This window comes from Lineus longissimus, chromosome 14, assembly GCF_910592395.1.
Source record: "Lineus longissimus chromosome 14, tnLinLong1.2, whole genome shotgun sequence".
Lineage (NCBI taxonomy): Eukaryota > Metazoa > Nemertea > Pilidiophora > Heteronemertea > Lineidae > Lineus > Lineus longissimus.
This window is the reverse complement of record NC_088321.1, coordinates 15,880,083-15,901,985: the sequence shown is the minus strand read 5'-3', so window position 1 is coordinate 15,901,985 and position 21,903 is coordinate 15,880,083. Positions and strand designations below refer to the sequence as shown.

The following is a 21,903-nucleotide window of genomic DNA, read 5'->3' as shown; positions in this document are numbered from 1 at the left end:
CTTTTATCCAACATGAAGGGTAAAAGGCTGTCCCTATCCATGGAAAGTTCACTTGCAATGATACGAGAGGCATCCCAACGTTTATTCTCAAGAAATGTAAACATTGGCCTAGTGGTCTAGACTGCTGGCCACCACGCAATAGGGCCCGGGTTCGATCCCGGGGAGAACCCAGGATCGTATGTCTGGATGAACCGGCGTGGCTTTCAAGGAACTAAAATTCCTGGCTCTTCACAGTCCTTCGAATGATACTCAAAACCGAGGTTCCTTGTACCTGGTGTCTATGCCAGGGCAAGCTAAGACCCCACCAAGTGAGAAACATGAGTAGCTTGCGTGGACTCTATCTCTCTCGCCAAAGTCGGACCACTAGGCCAATACCCCCAATTGGCGTAGTGGCACGCAGGATACGCTCATCCCGCCTTGAGGGGGATTACTATTAGGAGAATGACCCCTCCAAGTGCAGAGCGAACGCTGAAGAAGAAGAAATAAACATTACGTGAAAAGAAAACAATAGAGAAATTAAATTAAATTTAAGACAGAAATTCTTGTTTTTTGTTTATTCAAACATGATCTAACCACAAACCCAAAATACATACAAAATGTACCTGAAAATAAACAGGTAGATCACGCAATGAATACCATTCTCAAATGAAAATATCTTCGCGGCTATGAAGGGGAGACCTTATATACCTTTTTAAGTGGTGACATACACATACTTTTAAAGCCATGTCATAATCATGACAATATCCTTCTGGACCCCAAGAGCATTTGCATGCAAAGTCAGCAATAGATCAAGAAGAAAATGGAATGCGACTGATTTAGCACAATTACAAAGTGTAGAATAAACTAAGTAGAACATGAGGGGAGCTCATTTGTGTGACATCAGGTCAGGCCTGCCCATCTACAAGTACATATCCCCCCGAAATTAAGGCAACACTTTTCAAATATCTTTTAATCTCAGTTATACAGGTCAATACGATTTCACCCAACACAATTATTTCATTGTTACATGTGGTCAGAGTATACTTTTGTGGTAAGTTCTATTTATTGTACCAGACCGACCGGGAGAGAGTCTGGCCAGAGCCCACATCATTCAATCAACAACTATTGGGAACAGAAACAGAGGGCTATGTCACACTACCACCTTTTTATAAACAAACAATGTGAGAACTTAACCAGCTGCACACAGAAGCAGAACAGTCAGCAAATTCAACCGTGATCCCAAATATAAAAAAACAAACTACACCTAAGGTAAACTTTGTTTGTAACATAAACTGTTAATCAGCTGTTTTACCAGTGACATACTCATGATACTAGTAGACCTCTATTTGGTTGGGGGATACAATTCTCCTCTTCATCTCCTTCCAGGTAGCTATGGTCATGTTATAAATGCAGTGTGAGACTACTAGTAAAGATTTTGACTTCCATTTCCATTCTTAACTGCCTCATAAGCAGTGACTAATACATGTTCTTATCATGAACAAGGTGGGCCTTGATTGAGTTACCAAGACCAGCTGCACTCAAAACCAGCCCTTTTTTCCTTAGAAAATAATTGGGATTACTAAAGTCTTTTAGAACGAGATTAAAGAGATTTTAAATCACATTGGAATATTGTAGAAATGGCAACAATTGACTTTGAGTTGGTCCAGAGGTGAACATGTCATTCCAAACAACCAGCCTGCAGGGAAAAACAGGGGAACATTACATTAGCATTGAGATCAGTTTTGAGGCAGAGGCAATAGGTTATGAAATGCTTCACACAAAAATGCAATACAGATGGTCAGGGTTTCCGCCAGGATTAAATTTGAGGGGGAGCAAAAAAAAAATTTTTTTTTCCAAAATTTTTTTTTCTTAAAAAGGGTTTATGACCCCTCCTGAGACGTTTTTTGGCCCTAAAACCGCTACAACTGGCTCCCAAATGCTCTTATTTTACATATCAAATCATGAAAATTACTCATTTGACAGTAAAACAAACTTTAGTGCTCAAAATTAAGGGGGGATATCCCCCCTTGAAATATTTTAGCGGGGGCTGAATCCCCCCCATCATTCCCCCTCTGGCGGAAACCCTGATGGTGCTTTTTTAACTCCTTGGGTAAAGGCTCACATATACAGTAACGTGTCCATGTGATCGAGTCAAGTATGATAATCAATCAGATATCATCTGGACAAAACCAGTGATTTTCAATATAATAATAATAAAAAATGGTACTTCTATAGCGCTAAATCCAGGATAAATATTCCCGCTCAAAGCGCTTTACAAAAAAAATTCTAATTTGATGAGAAGGCACTCCTGAACAGAAAGGTTTTCAAGAGTGCCTTGAATTCCTTGATGTCAGTGCAAGAAGTCAGTCTCGGGGGCAACTTATTCCATAGCCTGGGTGCCGCGGATCAACAGCATGTTCAGCATAACTTGGACCGAGTGGCTTCGGTTGAATCAACCGGGCATGTGATGATGAATGGGGCTGCCGAGACTGACCCCTCACACTGACGAGATTCTTGCTATACTCCACCTTTCGATATTTGTATATGAGGTTGGAGGATGAAATACCTGTATCTCAGGATGGTCGGATATAGATTTTTTCTCGATTTGGCAATTCAGAGATGGGAACTATCACTGTGGAAGGTGACTGGTCAGTGGACAGCTTAGTAAACATTTAGTTACAGACAGCTCAAGTTGAAGTCAGTTTGGTGAAAACACATTCTTCATAACTTTTTTGAAATAACCACAGAGAAATTATTTGCAAACAACACAATTAGAAAAGACTTTTGCAAACACACAAGCTGGATAGAAATCTCACTGGGAAATATCAATCACACCGTAACCTCACTGAGCGCAAGTTACTGAAATCACTCCCCTCTCTCTGTCTCAAGCATTGCCCAAAGCAGACAGCGTTAATAGGAGTACCAGGGGAGTGTCGCGTTTTAACTTGCACAGGGAGCTACGCTCATGGGTCACAATGGTACAAAGAGACCGTCAGAAGACATGTGAGCACATTAAACTTCATAGCACATAAATATAACCAGCACACTTGTTAAGTTTTGACATAAATACATGAGTCACCTCTCCTCCTTTCTAAAAAAAAACCTTGTTTAAAGCATAATGCCGCTCCCCCAACCTAAAGGGCCAACCAAAAAGTTGAAAATCCTTCTTTACATATAGTTTTATAGACTCTACCCCCGAGTCAAGTTCTGCAAAATATTTCATGAGGCACTTGAGCAGTTGTCAGCCCTTAAAACATCACTGTCACTCCATCTCTCCAAGTAGTATTCCTTAGTTAAACGCGTCGACATCTACATCTGATTGGCAGGAAGAACTCTGCCAGTACAACTCCCGAAGCCAATTCTGTATCCGTCACCTTGACAGTAGCCTGCAAGAGATGGAACAGAATATTGAAAATAAACAAATAAAGAAATATTGAAAATAAACAGATATTGAAAATAAACAAATAAACAAATATTGAAAATAAACAAATATAGAAAATAAACAAATAAACAAATATTGAAAATAAATAAATAAACAAATATTGAAATAAACAAATATTGAAATAAACAAATATTGAAAACAAACATATAAACAAATACTGATAACACCATGGAACGCCCTTATTGTGAGGCCATCAGGCCTTAACTGACAGAGGCAAATAAACATAATAGAAACTACAATAAATTCATGTTTATTTTACTGTAAGTGCAGAAAATTCAGTAACTTACCAGTCATGATGACCTCATCGTTGTCTTTCAAGAACTTCCTTTTGACTTCATTACCGAGGTCAACATCTTTGGTCCCCTTCCAGCAAAGCTCCAGCATAGAGCCAAAGGAATCAGGAGTCTGAAAGAAACAAAACGTTGGGGCTGTAGTTGAGAAGGGTGAGAGTACCTGTTGGAAGAGCCTCTGTTACGACCGAAGGGGTAGGGGAAAGTTGGATTATTAGAGTGTCACCCCCCTAATGAAAGGGCCAGGCAGACACTCTTTACTTCCTATCACCTATCTCTAATACCCGGCTCCTGGTGAGAAGGCAGTTTGTAGTCTACATCTAACCATCTGGCGGCAAACCAACCATCACATCGGAAAAATGCTATCAGCATTCACGGGGCGGACATCTTAACCACTAGGCCATTGGAAGGGGAATGGAGGCGCATACTCACTGGTCCACTGATGGTGCCAGAGGCCATTAGATCCCCAGGTCTGACGTTACACCCAGTCACCGTGTGGTGGGCTAGCTGTTGTTTCATCGTCCAGTACATGTGCTGGAAGTTCGACTTGCAGACAGTAGAGGCTGTGTCACTCCCCTCCGCTGTAAATGTAATGAAATCATATCAAACGATATGTTTGAAGTTCAGTGTTTGTGCGGCTCTCCCAAAAGTCTTGCGTGAACTGTTCAATATCTGCAATATTAGTAATGAACCCATCTGTAGCATGAAGTGACGAGGGGTATTAGCCCCCTTGGCAGGATTCTAGTCCATCATGGGTCAACTACCAAAGTAAATCTGGAACCCATTTATACATCTGGGTGGACAGAGATAAGTACGAGAACGGTTAAGTGTTTTGCTCAAGGATACACATAAACAGCAATCTTTCCAAGAGTGGAATCCACGACCTTTTGAAAGTGACACCAGTTCTAGTCCAACCACAACACCACTGATCCCCCCTAAGGGAGCAATACTTGCGTTTAATTGCGACTTCTAAGTTGATGTTGAAGGAAAATGGATCGGAATGCTGGAGATATGGCAAGGGCTTGGGCTCCTGCAATGAAGATGGATAGGACAATTTCAAAGAATCTGACGAAGATTGGATTTGCCAAAAATGGATATTCATTGTAATTATAAGTGTATGGAAACGTCTTGGTGTCTTTGTCTCAGAGATTAGAACAATTCCATATCCAAATACCTCCTGGTCTCAAAGCAATGGAAGATTGATTCACAACAGGAGTGGCCAAGGTTCTGCTTGAGAATAAGCTTGTTTATCTGCTCTCAAGGAAAGTAGCCGGGATTTTAAGGAATACTAGACACAATGAGCACAGACAGCCGGCTACCAAACGTCAACAGAAAACTACCAGGAGCAAGCGGTCATGTGATAAGACACTGTAAGTGAGTCAGGGGATAACAAGCATGCTTAGTAGCATCAAACCCGGCCATCGAGCATGGTAGCACTATCTTCATGTATACAGTACAGAAGTACAAGATTCTTATCTAGATGTGTACACAGGAAACCATGGTAACGACACCAAACACACAAATACACACCAAAGAAAAGACTCAATTGACGAAGAAGAAAATGCAACGGTACATGTACTAACTCTAAGACAACACCCACCACCTTTGTAAACAGGTATTGAGTTGAGAGCTGAGCGTCAACAAGGACGTTATTAGCTTTATAAACAATATCAGGTGATTAGTACTGTTGAGTAGGAGGAAACCAGAGACTATGGAGAAAACCACAGCTGTCCAAGAGTCGCCCTACCGGGAATTGAACCGCTGACCTCAGTGGTGAGAGACACCGCTGTTTACCATGCACCACCCCGACAGCCTGTGAACATTGTTACTTTACATTCTTACTCTACATTTTCTACAAGCTACAACACGACTTCTAAGACACACAACTCACCTGAACAGGATTAGGTTGAGCGAAAGGCATGAGGGCTTCCATGGATATCACCCACGGCGAGATTGTCGTCCCCATATTTTTCCCAAGGAATGGCCCAAGAGGGATGTACTCCCACTTCTGAATATCCCGAGCTGAAGAAGGAAATGGATAGTTTACCAGGGTTGTGACAGTGACCTCAGCCGAGAAAACGCTGTCCTTAAAACTGCCCCAACTTGCAAAGTATTTTTGTCCAATTTTGAAAATTCAAAGCTCTATATAGGGCTGAGACAAAGGCCTTTCCATTTCAGCTGTCATATTCTCCAAAACTGAATTCCAGGTTCACACGGGGTATAGGCGGGGAGGTCGTCTGGCCACAGATCAACGAGTCAGAAAATGCCATGCATGAGAGAGTCTGTAGACCTTTCAGGTTCACCAAGCGCTCCATATCTCCCTAACCTGACCCTGGCTTGATCTGAATATATCGACTTCCTTCTCTTGCAGGACCTCTCAAACTTATCCAGGGCATTCACAGGGTGTCCATGCCTTCTACCATTTCCCTGCTCCCCTTTACATGTTCTCCTTCACAAAGGTGTATTCTTCTTCAATACTTTAGTAAGCAAAGACCTCTCTATTGAGGACATCCCCTATAAAGGACTTCATCTCTGATAAAGATACACTCCCAATTAAGGACTTTTTGAAGTGTGCTCGTTGACAAGACCAGCAAAATAGTATTTTTTTCAGGAAAAAGTGTTCTGCCCTTTTGTGTAAGACGAATTCTAAGGGATATTATGCTTTCAATTCATTGTCAGCTTTAATGTTGTGATAATAATGCCATAATTCCACGAGAGGACAAAACAGGTGAAAGGTACAAGTGCACGACAAGTGGTTCAACAGTAACATGAGACTGAATAGAACAACAATGGGGCCGTTCATTTAGTATATTTGCACAATTTCCCATTTTTGTTCGTGCCCCCCCCCTTCCTCAATGAACCCACCTGAGTATGGACATCACTCGGTGGTGATGTCAACAATAAGACAGTAACAACATTATGCTGCATATTAAAATACAATGAAACCTCATTCTTGTAAGAAGAGTAATTTAATCACTTTTGAACAAAATAAACATAAACTAGTACACATCATTTTTCATACTTTACGGTGGTGACACAGTTTGACATTTTACGTGTCGACACTAGTATTAGTAAGGCATGTACATTACGTGAAAGGCTTCCTCAACAAGCTTAACTGAGTCAGCACAGTCAGTATTTCAAATCATGTACGGGAGCTGTGAACTTTCTTCAACACCACTGACCCTCACCTGTATGCAAAAATGGGTTAACATTCTCAAACGCCCCCCTGCCTTATTGCGTACATGTACATTCTAAGTGAACGGTACCTAATGAAACAACAACAATAACAACAACAACAACAACAACAACAACAATAACGGCCGCCTACCTGACCAGTCGTTCATGAGCACGACACCAAAGATATGTTTATGAGCATCCTGGACAGGGATGGGTTCTCCCAGCTTGTTTCCACTTCCAACGAAGAAAGCCATCTCCAACTCGAAGTCCATGAGCTTGCAGGGGCCAAATACTGGTGGTTCATCTAGGAAGAGAGGAAAGAAGGATTGTAAGAGAAAAGAACAAGTTTGGGTAATGGAGTTTGAGGACAAGTTTAGGTTTTGTAACTTGAGGACAAATTTAGGAAATGAAACTTGAGGATAGGTTTAGGTATTGAAACCTGAGGACAAGTTTAGGTAATGAAACCTAAGGACAAGTTTAGGTGATGAAACCTAAGGACAAGTTTAGGTGATGGAACTTGAGGACAAGTTTAAGGTAATGAAACTTGAACACAAGTTTAGGTAATGAAACCTAAGGACAAGTTTAGGTAATGAAACCTGAGGACAATTTTAGGTAATGAAACTTGAGGACAAGTCTTGGTAATGAAACTCGAGGACAAGTCTTGGTAATGAAACTCGAGGACAAGTTTAGGTGATGGAACTTGAGGACAAGTTTAGGTAATGAAACCTAAGGATAAAATCTTGCTTACCATCTTTTGGTCGTGTCTGTCCATTGGGCCTCCTGATGGGTGTACCAGAGACCACGACAGATGATGCCCGGCCATGGTACCCCACAGGCAGATGGGTCCAGTTTGGCATCAACGCGTTGTCTTTACCTCGGAACATGGTTCCCACGTTTGTGGCATGTTCTCTTGATGAGTAGAAGTCAGTATAATCTCCTGCAATAAATCAAAGTGATTTTGTCAACAAGTTTGGAAATAGATAATAAATCTTAATGCTACGTTATGAACTTCCTGTTCTTATTGCTACAATTGCGGATGAAACCGGACGGATAACCGTTTCAATCTGATGTGGTGTAACTCTGCGATCAAGCAGTTGCATCACGACTGGTACAAAGGAACTCACCGATATCAGCTGGTAGATGCATGGTGACTTGACTCATTGGAACGAACGCCCTGGAAAACATATGACAACATCCTCAGCTCTATATTAAACACATCATATTTTTCAACGTCACATAGAGTCACAGGCGTACGAAGATATGAAAATCAACCCATCAATAGCCCACAAAAAACCTACAGATATGACTTGGTCATGAAAGAGTGATGTGTGTATTGTTTCGTAGGTTGGGTGTATCGATTGACGGCCCGATTGAACACTATGATTTTGGTATCTAAGCGTGACAGCGTTGTTCCTCGAAATGACCAGAAGTGAAGTACACAGTGATACCTCCCTTAGCAGACACCTCTCTATTAAGGACACCCTCTCTATTAAGGACACCCTCTCTATTAAGGACACCCTCTCTATTAAGGATACCCTCTCTATTAAGGACACTAGTTTTGGTCCCAAAGTGGATGTTTCCATTCAATTTGACCTCTCTAATCGGGACACCTCTCTAATCTGGACACCTCTCTATCAAGGACAGCATTTGTCAGTCCCGAGGGTGTCCTTTTTAGAGAGGTTCTACTGTACAATCAATTTACTCATAAGTAAGTGTCCCAAATTTGTGTTTTTGCCATTCAATTTGACCTCTCTAATCAGGACATCTCTCTATTATGGACAGCACTTGTCATTCCCGAGGTTGTCCTTAATAAAGAGGTTCTACTGTACTTGGTTATGCGTCATCATATATCGTATCATCATGACAATTATCGGTTCCATTATTTGTTTCACCGACGCATGCAATAATCGCAGATCAGACCAGAATACCCATCTTCTGTAATGAAGTCGTTAACCCTAAAAGGTCATGAAGAATACGGTACGTAAATATATAGACTCACTTTTCATACAGCTCATAGTTGTTCCTCAATCCCTTATCTTTACATGAGAGCAGATGCTGGATGGTTTCCCTCGTCTCGTGCCAAGCGTCAAAGCCGAGGCCCATAAACTTGTTCAAGGTTGGCTGAAAAGAGAAGCAGGAAACTTCCAGAAAGATTGATTGGCCAGCAGCAGCGCAGTGGAAGAGTGTTCTGTCCGACTCATCATCAAGTGGTCATGGGTTCCACTACTCCTAGTCACTATTGGTTTCCCCACTCAGTTCAGGTGAGCGCCTTCTGGTTGCTCCTTGAAAACCCAGATTGATTTCTGTGGAGACCAATGTCATAAAAGATATATCCCAAGGGTGTGTTGAACAGGGAAACATGGAAAAATGCTGCCGTCTTAGATTTAGACAACCAATACCTCCAGTTTGGTATCATTTTCTTAATCATAACAATGCAGAACCGGGATAACTCCTGCTGAACATACTAGGTTCTCCATAGGCTTTCCACAAGTTAGGGTGGCCAGCAATTTAAGGTAGGGCAGCTCTTCACAAAATGCTAGAGCAAGGTAAGGTCGTTCATCCAAGGTAGGGTGGGACGCCCTGACAAAGCTTTGTGGAGAACACTGCACTGGACACCAATGCGGCAATGGCAAGCAAGCCTCCCTGTCCATTACAATACATTCTATCATCCCAGGCTGCTAGCCTATGACCGTTATGTATCTTACCTCTCCTAGGACACTATAGTGGTGCATCATCAATTTACCATTGAACAGATGTTGGACCACACTCAGGTCCAGGACCTGGTCACCAATGGCAACACCAATCCTATGTGTCGGCTGGAAAGGAACATGATTCCAAGAATGAGTGTTTGGCCGGGTGATAGTACGGATATATAATGCCCTGGGCCTGGACGCAGAATGAAATTTTAGGTATATTGCAGACGAGTACTGTTGACGACGGAGAAACACTCTCCTATGATTACGATTACTTCAAGAGCACCCTAATCTGCAAAATTCTATTATCGGACAATAATGCTTCGGAATCACCTACATACATTTTATCGGATGAAGAATTTCCAACTTCCCTCCAACAATACTCACGTTTTCGGCGGTCGAAAACACCCCATAAGGTAAATTCTGAATCGGGAACTGACAGTCTGGTCCATACTCTATATAGGTATTCATGTCGATGCCTAGAAGTATCAAAATCGGACGGGAATATAGGTTTTGAAAGGAAGTGCTTAGTCCACGAAGTCAATGCAAATTGGGGAAGGTGTAAACTGTTGATGAAATTGCTGATGAAAATGTTGATGGGGGTCCTCTAACTTTGGTGGCTTGACATTTGTTTGTTTTTAAATATTTTTCAATCAAATTGCGCTGTGTTTTACTTTAGAGTAATTTAGTGAGGTGGTAAAGAGGAAAATAGAAAATGTTTTATATGAATAGGTGATTTTGATCAAAAAGTGGAGGCCATTTTTTGAGGTTTTCGAGATGCGCCCATCGACTTTTAGATTCTGTTGATGGGTCCTAGTACTTACAGATTATCAGCGTATTTGTTCCAAATAATCTAAGGAAGTACACAGGTCTAATGAATTACTGTCAGAATGAATATGAATAAAAGTTACATTTTAAGTGAAATTAAATGACTGTCATTTCACATTTTCATAGTAAATGCATTTTTATCCGCCATTTTGGATCAACAAAATAGGTCTGAGAGAGGCCCAACTACTTTGGCCGAAAACTCGATAATACGTTCATTGTCATTCAAATAAAAAGTTATTTTGTAAAATAATATGATTTCAACTTGTCAGAAATATCAAATTTGGAACAAATACGCTGATAATCTGTAAGTACTAGGACCCATCAACAGAATCTAAAAGCCGATCGGCGCATCTCGAAAACTTCAAAAAATGGCCTCCACTTTTTGATCAAAATCACCCATTCTGATAAAGTATTTGCTATTTTTCCATTTTACCAACTCACTAAATGACTCTAAAGTATAACATAGCGCAATTTGATTGAAAAATATTTAAAAAACAAACTAATATTAAGCCACCAAAGTTAGAAGACCCCATCAACATTTTCATCAGCAATTTCATCAACAGTTTTACACCGTCCCTGCAAATTGGCCGATCTTTCTTGAAATCATAATCTCTGACAGGTTTAGTTTATCTCTCTCCTGCAAGGAGGCGCGAATTATGGGAGGCGGGGAGCGGGAAATTCAAATTTCCCGGGTTACAGCCAGATGAATTGCCTTGCGCTCTTTGCAGTTTTGAGTCGAGGGCGAAGGAGCCGCGGTGTCCGGGAGCAGTAAAAGTTACAGAAACAGTAAAACAATGAATTTGAATACAAATTTAGGGTAGCTATACATTACGGTATTCTGTCTCGCTCTTAAAATTCAGGCCGATCCCAATACATGGTCTATTGTCTTAATGATATCGACCCCCTTCCACGAAACAGGGGATCGGTAGGCCCAAACAGACATGGGCAAATAAATGTAATGCACAGGCCAGCAGCTATACCCTCACGGGGGCGGCCGGGTCCAATGAAAAGCGGCAAAAATCGGCATGCACAACACGTTTTTTTGCGACCCTTGGGAACCTGGACATTTCACCCTGCCCTCTTGCTACAGCGACTAACCATTTGTATGTATCAGGTCGCTTCAAGAGGCTCTACTTTTGGTGAATTGCATTTTTGTAGGCATGCAGAGAGACTTGCCAGGCGTTAAGCTAGCAAAAAGTGCGAGCAAAACTAGACGGCCATGCCAATCACAAAAATGATGAAAACAAGAACATTTGAATTGTTTTTGGGGGTAAATCATTTCATCATCATGGCGGGGGGGGGGGGGGTGTTCTGACACCCGTGCCTCGTGCTGAGATCTCGAGTCACTCTCAGACACTGGTTGCATGATGAAACCTTATCAGGTTGGGGTTAGATAGGATTGCCCATGGTATATCAGCGACCATGAAAGCCTCATTGACCCACGAAAGAATATGACACAAGCAGGCCCAAAAATGGAGATGGCACGAATTACATGGACTTATTTGGCATAATCTGTCACACTCGTTGGAGGTATTCTATCGTCATCGAAAAAAATTGTTTGAGTAGGTCGTCGTGAATGAGGAAGTAGGCCTGATGTAAACCTCATTGGCCTTAGGTCATCTCTTTTTATAATAGAATATTCATTGTCTAAATTGTGAGTTCCCAAATGAAACTACATGTATTTCGAAATTACCTTAAAGATCATTCGAATGTGCAGTATGATTTATGTGGGAAAAAGAAAAAAAAGTCTCACAAGATTACTACAAATGATATCGTGTAGAATAAGGCTCACAACAATGGCCACTTTAGCGCTACTTGTATTGCCTAGCTTATGGTATCGAGCTGATAAATGGGGAAGTCCAAAATGGACATTCCATACACCGTGCTGAATAAAGACTGAATTCCTTTTCTTATGCCAACGTTGTCCTTGGCAACACAACACCAACAAATCCGCGCACTCTAACCGATACCTCCTTACCGTCCACTACGTGTCCGTCGCCCACCCGCCCCCTATAACTCACCATCATCCAACAGTTCCTCTCACCTGACTCGGACATCTTCTTTCGTGATATCGCTGCTGAACCCGACAAAAGAGCAACAGAAAAGAACCAAGTCAAGATTGAACACTGGAAAGCCTGGCATTGGAAAGGAAAACCTCCAAAGGAACCGAACTTTTAAGAACCAGAGAAGACTGTACCAATAATAAGAGAATCTCATTTTTGGTTAGCTTTTTGGGCATTTGGCCTCCATGAAGGCAACATTGTGATAACTGTGTCTGGATTACTCGACCAAAGGGAATCATAAGGAGATACCTGAAGTGAGGAAAACATATCTTGGAAATGATTTGGTCATTGGATATCCCAATTTGGATCACGTTCATCAGGAATATTCATCAGCAACGGATCGGGACTGTTTCACTGAACTAAACATGGAAGGGGGCTTGACATGCCCGAGCTTACTCCTCTAAAATCACTACGAAATTCAGGGTAGCCAATAGCCTTGGGACAATAAAACGTGGATGACTGGAATATCAATGTTCACGTGTGGTCATCACATCCTTTTTAAAACTAGGAACTAAGGGATCTCCAGAGACTTGTCAGCACAAAGGAAAGAACTTGTGTAGCTGGCGTTAATAATTCAGTGACAAATTTCATTTGCTAATGGAGTATTGCTTAAGATAGAAACTCTCAAGTCAGATTCCCAACACATGTCTCAGAAAGAACGTGCACAGGGCACAGCAACAACGGCTAGAGGTCGCCCTCGAAAATTGGATTCAATGAAAGTGGCCTTTAAAAAACAAAATTTCATCAAGTGGCTCTGCGGCATGGGGCTTACATCGATCGTACTCTATACATTCTTTCATATGGGTGCATCGCATTCCAACCAGCGTTCCACGGATGGTGGCAAAGGTCGGGCAGGATTATAGACTACAGTTGCCATAATGTTTTATCGTCAGGAACTACTTTGAAAGAACTATAAAATTGGCTGCTAGACTTGGAAAAACACATGGACTCTTGGTTGCTGGACAGAAATTTCCACAGAAGATCGAAAAGGATGAGATTCGTTGATTCAAGCAAACTGAAGATCAGTTCTGTGGATCTGCAAGGATTCTATGGTAAGACAGCATACACGTAGACTAGCACATGTACATGTATGTATTGTTTTGTTTTACCTTGAATTATCAGTGTAACTCCAGGCAGCTGCACTTGACGCCGATAGTTTCACCCTGCTGGCTACAGATCGAGTCGGCCTAGGCCCTGCGCCGCCCACTTTGCATCTATACATTCCCGAGGCTGTACGTTTATGTCCCACGCAGTAAGTGAGGGATTCCCGAGGAATGAAATGATATGTGATAGAATGGAATATTTATAGCCTAACACCAGGCTATCAACATGGATGTACGTCCATGCTGTCACTATCCTGAACTACATGTTCTTACACTCCCTTTGCAAAACCTTTGCAGCAATGACTGTCCTTCATCTGACGTCTGACGCATGACGCATCTAAGATGATGACAGTCATGTACTGAAACGAACACGATGGCCATCTTGCAACAAGAAGCATGATATTGGAGTGCTTGTCCTGTGATGCTATTCGTCATCGCTAAAACTTGACCAAAGGTTACAAGTGTGTGATATAAAAATCGCTAAAAAATGTCACATGGTAGTCACATGAGGGAGCACGTTCTACAAAGTTTACACTTCTCAGAGATATCACAGCTCGATCAATACTACCTCAGTTTGATCTGTACTAGTTCATGCACCACTAACGGTCTCATTGTACAAGCTCACGTGAATCTCGAAGAGTTTAAGTTGGCCTTCCCCAGTTTTGTACATCAGTCACAAGCTTCGGCGAACCTGCTTGTCACAGCTTTTTGTTGTGTGATTCGATGACGACGTACCCCGAAACTGGGCATTCTTGCACACAGAGGATCTTGTGAAACTGTGTTGCATTGTGCGAAGATACAGTCAGTGCGTGTGCGATCTATAAATACTTTCAACTTAGATTTCCCAGTAGCTCGGAACAAAATCTCAACTAGAGCACCAACTTCATGTTGCGCATTTGTGTCAACTTCTTCACATTATGTGCCCTTTATCCCCGAAATAGTGGGACGGATTTCTAACTGGAGACGTTCACTGCCAGAATCGATTCTGGGTTGCATATCAATAAAATGAATGAGGCCCGAGTTCGCCAGCATTACATCTTCAAACCCAAAATCGGTATCTCGTCCATTTCGTCGATGTCAAGGTGTCGGTGGGGTGCTTAGCTAGCTGCCAGTTGGAGGATGACTGCCAGAGATCAACACTTTACAAGAAATTTAATTAGAGATTTGTGCGACCATCAGGGGCTGAGCCTCAGAGTTTCACCAGTTTGAGTGTCAATCGTCGAGCATGTTATCACAGGACAGTAGATCGCAGCAGAGCAGTGTGACACTAAAGGATAGATGAAACGTTTGTGAAGGCTTGGAAGACGCATTGCTGAAGAATCTTGTCATACGACAGTAATAATCGAATGACCGGTAGGAAGATGCCAGTTGCGTGTTGGCTGCTCAGAACGGACCTTTCAGAATCGCCTGACCAATCTTAGTCAGAGTAGGCTGGTTACTCTAAGGACCTATCCAGCCACTCATAGTGTAACAAGGCTACGATTGGTACCGTCTTTGACAAGCGGTAAAGCAGACCAGATATGCACGCATTGTTTGCCTAAAACTAGGGATAAAGACAATAGTGGATGGGCAGACGCCATGAAGAGGTCGTATTGAATCTCTCTGAGTTGATCGAAAAGACTTGTGAAAGACTGCTGCTTCTGGGTCAAATTTAGAAATTTGATTGAATTGGACCATATCTACCCAGTGGCTAGTATCAGCTGCACAGATGTGGATGCAGTTGACGGATGCTACTCGATCAAACCGTGCTTTCCAGGATTGAGTACCCCATCCGATGATCTACGGGGAAGGCAAGGTTATTTGCTGCATAGGTGTGGAGAGGATCAGAGAATGGAAGAGAGTTCACGGATAGGAAAAGCCGTCAAATCAGTGACTGAAGATTGTCCTAGCCGGATAGGACTGCACTTTCGTGGGAATAATGGTGAGTCCTTGTGGTGAGTAATAAAGTTTGCTCACATATTTCAGCGCCTGGAATCTGAGCTTACTGGTATTGCCTGCTAAGATAGAAACTGGCGCCAGGAGAGGAGCATCCGGGAAGAAACAGCTGGGAAAAAGTCGGCGTGGCTTGTGTGGCTTGGGTCATCAATAACCCGATAAGAAGCTTGACTGCCCAGACATCGTTATGTGCATTTCACTGTCGCTTTTCGCTGATCATCGTTATATTTAGCAAACCCCTTAGGATAACTAACGACCTTCCTGCCGAGCTATTTAGGATTTCCCAGCAGATTCATCGAGAACCAAGTTTCCTTTTGGCATTGAGCAATGCATGCGTCTGTAAAGAGTGAGCCAAGTGATAATGTATTCTCTCCACGGACCTATATTTAGATCAGTGATGCCTTCCCTCACCCCCTCACCTTTTGTATAGTGACCGGGCTGATGAGCGAAGAAACAATTCGTGTTAACTGTATTCACTGGTTGCCCAGGAAACCAGAAGTACACATTGCCATCTTTATATATCGAGTTACTTGGCCTGATATGTTTAGAATGGCTGGAGGGTATAAGGAAAGACAATTTCAACACCCTCATTCAGAGTAACTTTTATCGGCTGAATTGGTTTTAAATAACAGCTAGACCCATCGGCATACACTATACCACCCACACCACCAGCATCCGAGTAAGAGAGCTGGTCATCCAGTACATCGGGCGCCATGATAGCCTCCTAACCATTGCCAAGAAGAGAAAGCTGAGGTGGTTCGGCCACGTCACCAGAGCCAAGGGAACGCTAGCCAATACCATCCTGCAGGGCACAGTAGAGGGGAACCGACAACGCGGCCGACCAAAGAGAATATGGATGGACGATGTGAAGGACTGGACCGGAAGAGAGACCAGTGACCTGATCCGCCTCGCGGAAGACAGAACCATATGGTCCCGAATCGTCGATAAAACAGGGTCGCCCCAATGGCCGCCCCAATGGCCGCCCCAATGGCCGCCCAAATGGCCACCCCAATGGCCGCATGGCTGCGGGATATGATGATGATGATGATGAGACCCATCCGGAGGTCAGGCTTTTTTACTCCTTCGTCGAGAGGCGGACTATATTGAAAATAACTGGTGCCTGGATCGATGCTGCTAGACATGCATGAATTCTATTTTGAAACTCCCAGGAGCCAAAAATAAATTTGATCAATGATGTGGATGAATGCCAATTCAGACTGAACAATAGCAGTAAATGGCTTCTAACAATACAAATGCGATAGTGAAGAGTGGGGAAAACCCACTTGGAATAACCTGTGTAATTACTGTTGGTCCAAGAAAATAGAAATGCAGTTCATACACAATGCTGTAGTGCAGTTATCATGCATATAAATTTGCTGAAACTTGTTATTCAATTCATATTAAGTACGTTTTTACGTAATTGAAAATTTTCGAGTTCTCAGTTATAAATTTCAAGTTTTTCACGAACAAGGTTGATCTCGTCGGTCGATAGCTTTACAATGCATAAAATGGTTTTAGGCGTTAGGGTGTGATAAGCGTATTGTAAGATTAATAATTTTCAAGACATCACAACAGTCTCATAATCCAAACGGATTCAACAATCTTAGTTCCAGAATATTGATAAAATGATATTCTCGTATCGATCTGACGAAACACGACACCCTCCAGAACCGAGCGCCGATCTCCGTAGTTGTCGCGGTTAACTTCGATTGGGAAAAACCCAGATCGCGGAGCGCGTCGGGTAATCTGGTTGTTGTTGTGGTATGCTCGCTGGTTATTTGGAATATCCTTGGTTGATACAGCATGCTTAAATTAATCCCACAAGAAATCGAAAAAATGGGTAGGCCGAATATATTCAAAAATTAGATATTTGGACCAACCCGAGACTTGTTGTGAAATGAAAGAGGCTTGAAGGGTAATGCCCAGGTTATTTGTCTGAAAACTGATTCAGAATCCAGACCTTGGAAATACCCAAAAGGAATCCCCACGAAATACGCAGTATCGGAAATTTCTTAGTCATTGTTGGGTTGCAGTAGTATTTGGCTAGGAATGATTCGGTGATTCGGAATAGTAAGCCTTTTAGTGATCAGTGACATCAGTCGATCGGTGCTGCCATATGGGTTCAGCTGTCTTTGCCACGAGGCAACTGACCCATCTGCTTGGCGTGGCGCGGCTCTAGTGCCCAATGCCAAGCGAACATGAGACTTCGAGATTTACTTTTAGGTATGCAAATAAAGTTTTTTTCTCCCCTTTTCATGATATTCTTTATATGGTCACGCTGGTAATGCCAAGTCGCCGATAGGCGCAACTACCACCGTTCATCGTTTGCAATTCAAACCACAGCGAGTTTTCTGAGTGTATTTCAGCGTCAAGTCACTTTGAGACCCCCCCCTCCCCCTCCCCGCCGTTCCTAAATCAGTGTTCTGTTCCTTGACTTGATGTTATGTGTGTCACTTCAGAGATGATTGACATGGCTACTTTGCCAGACTGCATGGCAGAACACGACCGACTCCTGATACAGCCTCTGTTGCAACCCGAGTGTTGCACCCCGAGCGTTGCACCCCGAGCGTTGCACCCACCCGAGCGTTGCACCCACCCGAGCGTTGCACCCAGAGCGTTGCACCCAGAGCGTTGCACCCAGAGCGTTGCACCCAGAGCGTTGCACCCAGAGCGTTGCACCCAGAGCGTTGCACCCAGAGCGTTGCACCCAGAGCGTTGCACCCAGAGCGTTGCACCCAGAGCGTTGCACCCAGAGCGTTGCACCCAGAGCGTTGCACCCCGAGTGTTGCACCGTTTCTACACCTTTTGCGATCTGTCCAGCATTTGTAAATATTCCTGTAGGTTTGGCCAACGAAAAGAGGTTGATCCACTCGTGTCGGCTTTCGAACTGAACCAGTCGAATACAGTCAGCCTCGCACACATGCCGAATCCTTCTTTGTGGAATGATTGCTCAATTCAACGTGATGTCCCTATTCATTCCATAGTGCATAACTCAACGTCCCAAATTTATGTGCTTTGATTTTTTGCCACGCAGGGGCGAAACCCCAAATGTTGCAATAAAGTCTTAAGTGGGTATATTTCTTGATATAGTTCCAGTATGGGACGTTGCCATCACCTTGATAAGATTAAGGAAGAAAATGAAAATGAAACATGATATACAACACTAAGATTAACTTTCTCTTTCGCATTGGGAGGACATTATTTGACACTGAGTTGACCATGTGTGAGCAGCAAAGGTGATGCCGATGTCTTTCCAATTCTCTCAGAGCAGTGGTCCTCGCAGAGCTCTCGAGGTAGCAGTGGTCCTCGCAGAGCTCTCGGGGTAGCAGTGGTCCTCGCAGAGCTCTCGAGGTAGCAGTGGTCCTCGCAGAGCTCTCGGGGTAGCAGTGGTCCTCGCAGAGCTCTCGAGGTAGCAGTGGTCCTCGCAGAGCTCTCGGGGTAGCAGTGGTCCTCGCAGAGCTCTCGGGGTAGTAGTGGTCCTCGCAGAGCTCTCGGGGTAGCAGTGGTCCTCGCATAGCTCTCGGGGTAGTAGTGGTCCTCGCAGAGCTCTCGGGGTTAGTTGTAGCAGACAGTTTCTTTTAAAGTCTCAAAAGTAACCGCAAAATGAAGGAAAGAGTAAATGAGGGAAAATGATCAACAAGTGACAGTGACTGAGATCCAGAGTGCGCAATTTTATGGAACCTTTCCGAGGTAAGTCAAGCCGTACCTAATATGCTTTTTGTCCGATTGCAGGATGGGCCTAATTGGACACGAGGAAACCTAAAAGGAAAAGGGACGCACGTCGTGGATGAGGCAGGAGGATTCGGACGCTGAGCTGTCGTTTTGGAGGCAACATTTTGTGGAAAACGAAAACTTGACAATTGAACTTGGAGCTCTTTCCTTTCGTCGGATTGAGGTAAGGTTGTGTCATCGAATGGACAGAAGTGTATTTACGTTAAGGTAGCGTTCTTTAAAGACACCGAACACCGAACACCGATCCCCGATGAGCCAATAAAAAGACGACCTTAATGAAATTCCATATCCAATCAGACAACTCCAATTCGTTGCACCGAAACTGTGATTGGAAATAAACCAATCAACGAGAGATATTAGAAATATTCAATCCAATCAGGAAGCTCAGTTCGTGTCACAGAAACTGTTCTTGCCAGTAAACCAATAACAGTAATATTCTGGAATTTCCTTGCCCAATTGACCCCTTGAGAAGTCGGTTCCTTTTTCCCGAAACTGTGATCAGAGCAATTGAGGATATTTGGTAAAATTATTCACAGATCAGAGGACAGTGGGATATTGAAGGGTCAGTATTCAGTGCAGAATCGCTGAACACTACTGTTCTTCTGTATGTAAGATAGCACACGATGGTGAATTTGAAGTGGTTGTGAGATTGGATCAGCTGTGGAAAATGAAATATATGATATTGAGCAATTTTTTATAGTATGCCGATTGTTTTTCTGGAATCTTTCAAAAATGGCCGTCGGCAAACATTCTGCGGACCTTTGAATCGTCTCCAATTATGGATTTATCATCTGCCACCCATTTGCCACAATATTCGGATTTGCAACCCAGACTCGAGACATACCATAACTGGCCTGTTCGTGGTTTATCGCCAAAAGAACTAGCAGAAAGTGGGTTCGTATACAGGGGATTAGGTACTAGGACAGTTTGTTTTCAGTGCGGTATACCTTTAAATGAGTGGCAATCCCACGACGATGCGGACATTGAGCATGCACGGTTCAGCCCTGAGTGCACATTCATAAGACAAAAGAAAGGAAAGGGGTTTATTAAGGCGACACTTCAAATGTACGAACTGCCCATTCCGGCATCGATTGAGGCAAGGGACAGGTCGGTAGAGAGCACTGCAACGGGATACACACGGTTGGAGCGGAATGAGTACTCTGGCAATAAAAACGAACAACAGCAACAACAACAATTTGAACCAAGACGGACACCGGTTGTTCATTTGCCGCCACCGCCGCGGCCAAGGGCGGAAGCGTCAACACCGAGGCGAAGGCCCATGGGAGTTGCGGAACCGAGGCAAATCAGGGCAAGATTGGACAGTGATTGGGGAAAGCGGTTACTACAACAAGGGTTCCCCCGCGAACTGGTAGGGCAAGTTTTCGGGGAGAGACTGCAACTTGAAGGGGACGATTTCCCTTCGTTCCGGGAACTTCTCTTCGCTGTTTACGCCGCGGCAGACTTGCTAGGAATAACAGTATCATCGGGCAGTGCGACAAGCATTCCACCACCAGCGCCACCTCCGGAAAATCCATACCTTCAGTGGGAGGGAAACCAAGAGGCATCGTCACAAGAAATTCCGAGACCCTTTCAGCAAAATTTTGACATCAGTCAGGGGCTAAACCAAGGGGCTAATCAATACAGACCGGAGCTAAACGTACCGAAAAAGGACCCTGAACTTCAAAGCGCGGTTGAATTAAACAAAGATTTGAAGCGGAAACTATTCTGTCACCGCTGTTCGAATAGAGAGGCGAACATTTTGTTTCTCTGCTGTAATCGGCGAGTTTGTTGTGAGGAGTGCGCGTATGACGTCACGTCCTGTTTGGTGTGTGGTTCTCTGGAGCAGGAACGCGTCAAAGTATTCGCGGCATGAGCACAACATTTTTAAATATTATTCATATGAATTTCACCGGTAAAAGTGTTACTTGGAATTCATATTTCCTCGCTAAAGGATGGAACGATAAACCTTCCCTTCGCTTTATGTCTTATTATTCTAATTATGAGCAGTATCTTGTTGCAGTCTTTGCATATGTAAAGATTATTATTTTCAAAGCTGAAGCTAGACCACGAAAACATTATGCTTTGCTAATCGATACTCAAGACGAAACATATTTAGTATTACTCAAGAGCTTGATACAAACAAGGAATTAAAACGAAAACTATCCTGTCGCCGCTGTTCGAATAGAGAGGCGGACATTTGTTTTCTTTCCTGCAATAGGAGAGTGTTTGTTGTGAAGAGTGCGAGTATGACGTCACTTCCTGTTTGCTTTGTGGTTTTCATTAAATTTTTCGCGGCATAGTTTTAATTTGAATTCAATTTAACACTTCTTTCTTGGCTTATCTCACGATATTGTTCTGCTAATTCTTAGAAGTATTTCCCATGGATTTTTATTTACAAATCAGAAGCCATATCGCCACGAAAACATTGCACCTGTGAGGTATTTGTATTAAGAAATGATATAATCCTTTATTCAGTAATTATTATTTTATTATTGATATTTTCGACGTAGCAATGCGGTGAGATGCGACCAGCTTGGCTTGTGTGACTGTTGTGAAGACTCAAAAGCCCGTGTGGGGTGTTGGAACTGACGTCAAGACGCAGTGGTTGACGTGATGCTGGGCCCCTTTATGACGTCATGGCTTTGAGACGGACATGACGTC

General features: G+C 43.1%; 2 protein-coding genes across 8 annotated transcripts in view; one reads left to right on the top strand and one right to left on the bottom strand.

The window, feature by feature from the left end:
- Window positions 1-539: 539 nt before the first annotated feature.
- LOC135498963 (fumarylacetoacetase-like) overlaps window positions 540-21,903 on the bottom strand; it is a 34,740-nt gene continuing 13,376 nt past the window's right edge. Inside the window, exons 1-12 of one of the 4 annotated variants that reach the window (XM_064789540.1) lie at window positions 17,391-17,407; window positions 9,969-10,060; window positions 9,594-9,704; window positions 8,888-9,009; window positions 8,013-8,062; window positions 7,637-7,825; window positions 7,040-7,192; window positions 5,603-5,733; window positions 4,666-4,741; window positions 4,144-4,292; window positions 3,709-3,826; window positions 540-3,365 (exon numbers count right to left, since the gene is read on the bottom strand). In XM_064789540.1, the coding sequence (XP_064645610.1) occupies window positions 3,289-3,365; window positions 3,709-3,826; window positions 4,144-4,292; window positions 4,666-4,741; window positions 5,603-5,733; window positions 7,040-7,192; window positions 7,637-7,825; window positions 8,013-8,062; window positions 8,888-9,009; window positions 9,594-9,704; window positions 9,969-10,052 (1,260 nt within the window). In that variant the 5' untranslated portion in view covers window positions 10,053-10,060; window positions 17,391-17,407 and the 3' untranslated portion in view covers window positions 540-3,288. Of the gene's footprint in view, window positions 3,366-3,708; window positions 3,827-4,143; window positions 4,293-4,665; window positions 4,742-5,602; window positions 5,734-7,039; window positions 7,193-7,636; window positions 7,826-8,012; window positions 8,063-8,887; window positions 9,010-9,593; window positions 9,705-9,968; window positions 10,061-13,581; window positions 13,601-16,803; window positions 16,823-17,390; window positions 17,408-21,903 lie in introns of those variants that run through there. The other 3 variants (XM_064789538.1, XM_064789537.1, XM_064789536.1) reach the window with 3 other exon arrangements.
- On the top strand, window positions 12,366-21,546 carry LOC135498964 (baculoviral IAP repeat-containing protein 2-like). 4 transcript variants are annotated; one of them, XM_064789543.1, is made up of 3 exons: window positions 12,366-13,524; window positions 13,873-15,496; window positions 19,243-21,546. In XM_064789543.1, exon 3 carries the CDS (start codon window positions 20,021-20,023, stop codon window positions 21,113-21,115), a length of 1,095 nt encoding a protein of 364 aa, XP_064645613.1. In that variant the 5' UTR covers window positions 12,366-13,524; window positions 13,873-15,496; window positions 19,243-20,020; the 3' UTR covers window positions 21,116-21,546. The 4 variants fall into 4 exon arrangements, with proteins under 4 accessions (XP_064645613.1, XP_064645614.1, XP_064645612.1 ...); XM_064789544.1 differs by having other exon boundaries at window positions 13,873-15,509; XM_064789542.1 differs by lacking the exon at window positions 13,873-15,496.

Excerpts from the sequence above, each read along its gene's own strand:
- LOC135498964 (XM_064789542.1), top strand. The coding sequence starts at position 20,021 with ATGGATTTATCATCTGCCACCCATTTGCCACAATATTCGGATTTGCAA.